At 47.7% G+C, this 7,988-nt stretch overlaps 1 protein-coding gene across 1 annotated transcript; it reads right to left on the bottom strand.

The window, feature by feature from the left end:
- Positions 1-6,041, bottom strand: KRT4 (keratin 4). Its single transcript, XM_054591072.1, has 9 exons — positions 5,559-6,041; positions 3,751-3,965; positions 2,748-2,808; positions 2,280-2,375; positions 1,600-1,764; positions 1,224-1,349; positions 578-798; positions 287-321; positions 1-173 (listed from the first exon to the last, which is right to left on the bottom strand). The coding sequence occupies exons 1-9, from the start codon at positions 6,039-6,041 to the stop codon at positions 1-3; spliced, it is 1,575 nt and encodes a 524-aa protein (XP_054447047.1).
- Between the last annotated feature and the right edge of the window lie 1,947 nt (positions 6,042-7,988).

Raw genomic sequence — 7,988 nt, 5'->3', positions numbered from 1 at the left:
CTATCGGTGAGATCTCTTGGTCAGGGTGGTGGTAGAGACAATCTTGCTGCTGGAAGCACCAAAGCCATAGCCACTTCCAGAGCCAGAGCCAAAGCCACCTCCCAGGCCAAACCCAGAGCAGCTTCCTAATCCTCCCATGATGCCTCCTGCACCAGCGGCGCCACCAACCACGGCTGTGGGAGAGAAGGAAAAAAATATGGTTATTCCAACAGTGCCTGCAACCAGGAGTCATAGCTCAAACCAGAGTGGACAAATAAATGACCATGCAGGGACAGAAGGTACTTACAGATGCTCACGGCATTCTGGCATTCTCCAGACATTCTGTGGGGGAGACAAAGAACAGTGAGCCATGGCAGAGCCCAGAACCATACTTCATTCAATAAACAGGTGTCAAGCATCTTTCCCATCTTTAAGCAGACAAATTTAAGGCCTGAATATGAACCTATTATCTAACACTGCTTTTTTGTAATGCACCAGAATAGCATTGAAACAAGTAGCCCTGAAGAATGGCTCTGGACCTGCCATAGCCCCTGACCTCTCTGTTCCTCATGTTCCCATCTTGCCTTCTTCCACTCACCGGCACTCCTCGCCCTCCAGCAGCTTGCGGTATGTGGCAATCTCGATGTCCAGGGCCAGCTTCACGCTCATGAGCTCCTGGTACTCCCGCAGCATCCGGGTTAGCTCCTCCTTGGCCTTCTTCAGAGCAGCCTCCAGCTCTGTGCGCTTGCTGTCGGCATCTTTCAGGGCCAGTTCCCCACGCTGCTCAGCATCAGCCACAGAAGCCTGCAGAGTCTGGCACTGTAGACAAGGGTATGAGACAGACAACCATCAGTGTCTTGCTGTCAAGACCTCTATATTTGTCCCCTCTCTTGTTTGCTTGGGTTAAGATGTCAGGGTTCTGTCTGCCTTTCTCCCTATCTTCCCTGATTCTTAAGCATTTCATCTACTCCGGCCAGAGCCTGCCAATGTCCCCACCTGACTGATTAGATGAAGAGTCAAAACCAATGACAGAGAGCCAAGAAACCTCATTTACTGGGGTGGCATGTTATGTTAACTAGGATATTACTGAAAAGATCTTGGTATGGCTTATGAAAAGAGCTACAAATTCCCTGTAGACAAGCTCAGGATCTTCTGGCCTGATGCCTTATCTGTTCATCTAGTGTGGAGACAGTCTGCCTTTGGGCCCTGGCCCTGTTCTGCAGCTGGAAGGAAGTGACACCTACCTGCTTCTTGACATTTTCAATCTCTGCCCGCAGCCTCTGGATCATCCTGTTGAGCTCCGCAATCTCACTCTTGGTGTTCTTCAGGTTGTCACCATATTGGTCAACTGAGGTCTGGAGCTGCTGGTACTAAGGCCCAGGAGACCCAGGGAAACAGGAGTCAGAGGTGTCTGGGTAGGGTCTCTTCTCAAGTCAACTCAGCAAGAATAGCCACAGGTGATAGGGATAATACAAAACATCATATAACTTCAAATCAGACCTCAAAGAATCAGTTCATGCCTGACTTCTCTTGGGCTTTATCTGATATTCACCTGCTCACAGATATGAAAGCAGAGTCCCAAAAGCCATTCCCAAATCCTGAGAAATCTCCAGAACCCACCTTGGTCTGGTACAGGGCCTCAGCCTCAGCCTTGCTCTTCTGGGCGATCTCCTCATACTGGGCACGGACCTCAGCAATGATGCTGTCCAGGTCCAGGCAGCGATTGTTGTCCATGGACAGGACCACAGATGTATCACTGACGTGGCTCTGCATCTGGGACAGCTCCTGAGGGGGAAATGTCTCTCATCAGGCCTCCTGGAGAGTCTTCTCTAATCTCTGACACCAGAAATCTACTATTGTCATGGAAACAACCATGCCCCAGGCCCCAGTGGAAGCTGAATTAGCGTTCCCAGTGTAAATTCCTATGTAGAAATCAAGTGGTGGGTGGTCTCAAGACCAAAAGCAATATGTGTAGTCTTTTCTGCTCCCTGGGAACTATGCCACTTCATATAGGTGGGTATCCAGTTCATTGGATGGAAGAAAATGGAGTAGATCCGTCTCACTAAAGAAATGCTAAATGGTAATAACTTCTAACACAGTTTAGATCAAATCCCCTCTTCTAAGACAACATCTGATACGAGAAACTCTCACATCAACCTTGTCTATCTATGACCTTGCTGAGAGCCCCCTGCCCTGAAGCAAAGGATCTGGAGTCTTTTCAAAGAACCGTGAACTGCAACCAGCAGCCTCATAGATGGAGGATTCCCTCCCCTAAGTGGAAGGGGCCATGGAGCTCTCACCGCAGCATAGAGGACCCTCAGGAAGTTGATCTCGTCGTTAAGGGCTTCCACCTTGGCCTCCAATTCCACCTTGTTCATGTAGGCAGCATCTACATCCTGCAGAACAAGAGTGGGGATGGGGATAAGAGTCAAGCTACAGTAATTACAACAGGGGGCAGTGGGTATTAAGTGACACACAAAGGTGTTTTCAGCAGTGTTTAGAAAAGGCTTCTCAGTATCACGTGAGATGGTGAGGGACTAAGTATCTGACATATTCTGCCCTTAAAGCCTCTTACTGACATGGACATTAATGATCTAAATGGGCTTTTTTTTTTTCCCAGCCTTACTTCCTTAGCACCTGGTTCACTTAGATCTGGATAGTACCAAATGGGGTGGAGATGAGGCAGAGATGGATCAACCCCATGATTCCAGCCAAAGACCACACCAAGGAGAAGGGTGTTCTCACTGCACCTCCCCAGCCTCCTTTACCTTCTTGAGCACCACAAAGTCATTCTCAGCAGTTGTGCGTTTGTTAATTTCCTCTTCATACCTGGGGGTAGAGACAGAAAAGAAAACCCCACAGTGAGCTAATGTTTCTCAGCAATCCGCTACTCCTTTTCAAACATCTATTTGGAAATATCCAGCTAATTGGTTACATTTCCCCATCTTCACACAAATATTCATTCAACCTACATGTATTGAATAATATACATGTATGAGGTACCAATCTAAACCCTGGTTTATTCAGAGAAGTGAAAACCAAACTTTAAAAAGACCATTCTCCAGAGATAAGATATGAGGAAAGAAACCCACAATGATCTGGTTGATTTTATTTCCATTGAAGGGCTCTCCTTTTGGCCATTTGGTAAATTAAACTCTCTCTGTTTCATGTGAGAGTGAATGGAGAGAGAGAGGGCTGGTCACTTCTAAGCTCCACCCCGTAATGAATGAGCATAATACTAAGAGCTACTATGGATTGAATGTTCATTGTATGTTAAGCACTGTGCTACCTACTTTCATTACTTTGTTTAATTTCATTTAATTGCCAACCTATAAGGTAGGAACAATATTCCCATTTTAAATATGAGGAAAACTGAGGTTCAAAGAGATTAAGCATCTTATCCAAGATCACATGGCAAGTAATTGAAAGAATCGGTATTCAAACCAGGTCCATCTGTCTCTATAACCTGTAGTCTTCTGACCATAGTATAGTACTTTTCATTTGTTTGATTTCTAATCTTGTTTGTATATGACAAGTCCAGATCTCTAAATGTATCATTCATTTTATGTTTGGAACAACTTAGGATTACTAGACTTCACCCCACTAAACTGTGACCATGGAGATACAGGGGAATAGACTAGAAGACCTTCCTGATACTCTAGAGATATCTTCAGAGTCTGGGGCTGTAAATGACTGAAGAGGATCCCAGGGAGCCTGGGGAAGGGGCAGGCAGATTTGTGAGATGGCATCCCCTCTTTCTTCCCCACATACTTGGTCTTGAAGTCCTCCACACTGTCCTGCGTGGTCTTCAGCTCAGACTGCAAGCGCCCTTTGTCATTGACCAAGGTATCCAGCTGCTTCCTTAGTGCACTAAGATATGCCTCAAAGAAGGGGTCCAGGTTTTTGCTAGATGTGGTGGTTGTCTGTTGCTGGAGGAGGTTCCATTTTGTCTCCAGAACCTTGTTCTGTTGCTCTAAGAATCGTACCTGTGTTTAAAATAAGTACGGGCCAACTGGTGAAGGCCTGCAGGTTTGACAGGAGGGTTGAACATGGCCAACACTAGCCCCATCAATACAAGCCAAACAGGGAACTCAAAAGCCATCCAAGGAGAGCCATCATGTTGCAACTCCAGGAATTATCCATTGAGGTCAACACGGTGGTCTCATTGTGAGCAAATGGGCTGTGTAGGTTGGGAGAAGAGAGCACAGCCAGGGCAGCAAGAACACTTTCCCCTAAAGGGATCCAGAGGCTCTGGGAAGAGTTGCTAAGAACACTGAATTTCTATGAAATAATAAAATAAGACAAAATTAGGGGATACAACCACAATCTGAGGGTTTGCATTTAAAATGACTTGGACCCATGGCAAAGGAATGACAAATCCACTGCTGATTTTTTAAATACAGTTACTCATAAATGGGCCTGGTGTGTCCCTGTGAACATGTGCACAGCTGAATACAAAGAATTAAGATCACAGCCGAAGACATACTTTGAGTCTCAGGTAGACTCAGTTCTGCAAGTGGGCTTGCCAGGACTTTCCCTTTTTCTTTGAGAAGAGTTAGCTAGATAAATCAAGGTATCAGGTTAACATGGCATTTCCACTTTATGTGCTTCAGAATTGAGATGAAAGCTGGTAAAGGCCACTGATCACAACTTGAACCCAAAAGATGAGATGGCACAAGAAAACACCAAAACTTTGGTCTTGCTTTTATATCTGTATGTCCTAAAGTCGCAATAAGCCTCTTTAAGCTACTATTGGTCTATTCAAACTAGCAAGAAGAGCAAACAATCCCACTCAAATCTACTTCAAGTTTGTTCATTCTTGCCTCCTACATCTAAGTGGACTAAGACTTCAACACACAGAGACCTAGGGCATCCTTGACCAAGTGTGCTACACCTATCCACTCAGTCATTAATCGTGGGATGCCTCAGCTCTCTGAGGCTAATCTGCTTCCTACCATCCATTATACTTGGCTATAATGGAGCTCTAACCTTGCATGGAAAAGTTGGACTACAAGAAGAGAAAGAGAGACCCATCCTCTCATTTCTTCAAACAGACCCAAAAAAGCAACTTTGCCCAGAGTCAGAAGGATGATAGCATTGACCTTCCAAGGTCCTGCTAGAACTTTGATTCTGCCATTGGAGCCAGTCCATTATTCATTTGAGAAACCAGCCTGGTTTTCTTCTGTTTCAACAGAAGTGTCAATAGTTAAATTACCATATTAACTACAATTAATTTTTTAGTAAATTATTAAATTATTAACTGTTATATTTAAAACCAAAATCTGAAAAAAAGCAGGGAAATAATGAACCCACTTTATAGCTGGGGTGATTGGACTTGAAAAAGCTGAATGATTTTCCAAGTATCACACAGCACATCTGGAAAACTCCAAATATTGAACTACTTTGACAGCCTACCAGCCATGAAACAAAAGAGACTCAGAACACTGATTTCCCTTTAACAGTTCGAAAAGAGAGGCCCACAGTAGCTCAGTGGTTTTCCTGTGGCAGGCCTGGGTCTGAGGTGCCAGGACTCAGGAACCTTGGCTCTGCCACCTTGCCTGGCCAAGGAGAGGGCTCACCTTGTCTATGAAGGAGGCAAACTTGTTGTTGAGGGTCTTGATCTGCTCTCGCTCCTCAGTCCGAACCTTCTGGATCTCGGGGTCGATCTCCACATGGAGTGGGGTCAGCAGGCTCTGGTTGATGGTGACCTCCTGAATCCCTCCAGCAGGGCAGACGGACATGCCAGGACCACCCCGTCCACCAAAGGAGCCCCCGAATCCACCACCAAAGCTGCCAGCGCCGAAACCAGCACCAAAGCTGCCAGCCCCGAAACCTCCAGCAGCCCCAAAGCTGGCACCTTGCCGGCATCCAGCCATGGAGATGTTCTTGTTCCCTCGGAGGTTGAAGAGGCTCCTGCTGCCAAAGCCCCCAGAGGAGCTGCGGCACGCACCCCCAGACATGGAGGCTGAGCTGAAAGCAACCTTCTTGACGCCACCTACAACAGCTGAGCCAACGCTAAAGCCCTGGGACAGGCCTCGAACGCCCTGCTGTCTGGAGATCATGGCTGGAGAGAAGAGAGTGAGCTCTGAGTTGTCAGAGAGAAGCAAGAGGGCTCAGGCCAATGCATGCTGCAGCCCTAGCCTGGTTCTCTTATATGTGCTAGAGCAGCAGGGCTTGGTTGCAGGGGCATAAAGGGAAAAATCTGAAACATCTCTGGGCTTGGCTTTTGGCAACAGGCCATTCTTCTCACACTTGCCGAGCACGTCACTAAACACACCTACAGAAGTCATTTGGAGGGCACAGGAAACTGAATTCCAACACACTCCCTCCCCTTCAGGAGAACCTGAACTGGTGCTCCAGGGCCTCCTGTATCACAGGCCCTGCCTGGCCCCACCTTCCAGGTCCCCCACCCACTACCCTTCCATCCCACCTGCCTGCTTGTGGCCTCCTTGCTCCAGATAAGACAATCCATCACTTTTCTCCCACTGGGCAGAATTTGGACGCTGAGGGCCTGGGTTCAAGTACACAACCTGCTCTTACCTGCTCTGCAAACCTGGAGCAAATCACTTTCTGAGGCTTGGTTACTTCACCCGTAAATTGGAAATGTTATTTTGTAAATTATCAGAAGCTGCACATATGTTTGTTATTATTGTCATTATCATTCCCCAATGTGCACTTGGCCCCATGTGCACATACCAAAGGGTAACTCCATGTTACAGCCTATAGCTTTCCAAACCTCGATCAAGATTCACCTCTGCTCCATTTGCTGCCCAGCCATGTGCTTGTCTCCACTAGGACAGATCCTGTTCTGCCTTCTCATGATTGGTCTCGGCATTCAAAAACATTTGTAATATTTTTGGTGCTGGAGACCCCTAGGAGCCCCTTCTCAGAAAAATGTTTCCAAATACAAAATTCTAGTTTTAAGCCCCAACTTTAATGCTTTCCCACTGAGTGCAACAGATCTGTGTTCAAATCCTACCTATTGCCACTGGGTAGCAGTGCAGTCTTGGGCAGGTCAGCTAACCCCTCAGAACACATTCAACCCATCTGCTCATCCATAAAATGGGACGCCTGCCTCATAAGTAATGAGACAACATACCTACGGTGCCTGGCACTTAGTAGGTCAGTAAGCATTCATTGTTTTCCTGCCCGGGCTTTGCCATTGTCCCTCATGAGGAGAAATTAGATAAATCTGTACCCCTCTCCACTTCTCACCTCCTCATGAGGCTGCCATCTCCAATCTGGGGAGCAGCAGCAACCAGAGCCTGGATCATTCCCAAAGGCCTGAGCTGGCCCTGACCGAAGGAAAGAGGACCGCAGAGAAAACGAACTGCTCCCTCCATGCAGAGCGAGAGCAAGGCCAAGGGGCAAGAAGAGGGTGGTCAGTAGATCCAGGCCTTGAGGACAGTGCTACAGGGAAGGCTGGACTGGCTGGGGGGGGTCTCTGTCCTTGGCCAGCTCCTTCTCTCCCCACCTCCATCCTCCTCTCCCCGCTCGCCTCTTGCCTCTACCACTGGTCCCAAAGGCTCCGTCCCATCTACCTCGGCCTTTGTTGAGATCCCCCTGCTGTGCCCGGGTAGCCTCTGAGTAAATGCAGAGTGAGTGGAAGACCCTTGACAGTGGCGGCAGGAGGCCCCGGGCTCCCCGCCCCCACGAGGTCCATGGGAGAAAGCCCAAGGGGTGGCCTGTCCACCTGCACTAAGCGGGCACTCTAGAGCCAGGACCATTTCCTATAAGGGCCAGGGTTGTTCACTCATCCTTTTTATGCGTATTTAGTGAGTGTCAACTTTGTGCCAGGCCACTGTGTGGGAAGCTTTATGTACATGTGATTATTTAATCTTCCCCAAGCTATACCTAGCTGGTATCATCAGCCCTGTATGCATATGAGGACCTGGAAGTTCAGGGAAGTAAAGTAGCGTCTGGTCAAGTCGTGGCGGAGCCAAGACTTGAACCCACATTAGTCTGGTCCCAAAGGCTCTGCATTCCCTGACCTCTCACCCGTACCGTCC

This window comes from Pteronotus mesoamericanus, unplaced genomic scaffold (assembly GCF_021234165.1).
Source record: "Pteronotus mesoamericanus isolate MK-2021 breed Mesoamerican mustached bat unplaced genomic scaffold, CSHL_Meso_final scaffold_21, whole genome shotgun sequence".
NCBI lineage: Eukaryota > Metazoa > Chordata > Mammalia > Chiroptera > Mormoopidae > Pteronotus > Pteronotus mesoamericanus.
This window is presented reverse-complemented; position numbering and strand designations above follow the sequence as displayed.

Excerpts from the sequence above, each read along its gene's own strand:
- KRT4 (XM_054591072.1), bottom strand. The coding sequence starts at position 6,041 with ATGATCTCCAGACAGCAGGGCGTTCGAGGCCTGTCCCAGGGCTTTAGC. Across the intron at positions 3,966-5,558 it reads TTGCCTCCTTCATAGACAAG|GTACGATTCTTAGAGCAACA; the intron begins GTGAGCCCTCTC and ends TTTTAAACACAG. Across the intron at positions 322-577 it reads CTGGAGGGCGAGGAGTGCCG|AATGTCTGGAGAATGCCAGA; the intron begins GTGAGTGGAAGA and ends TCTCCCCCACAG.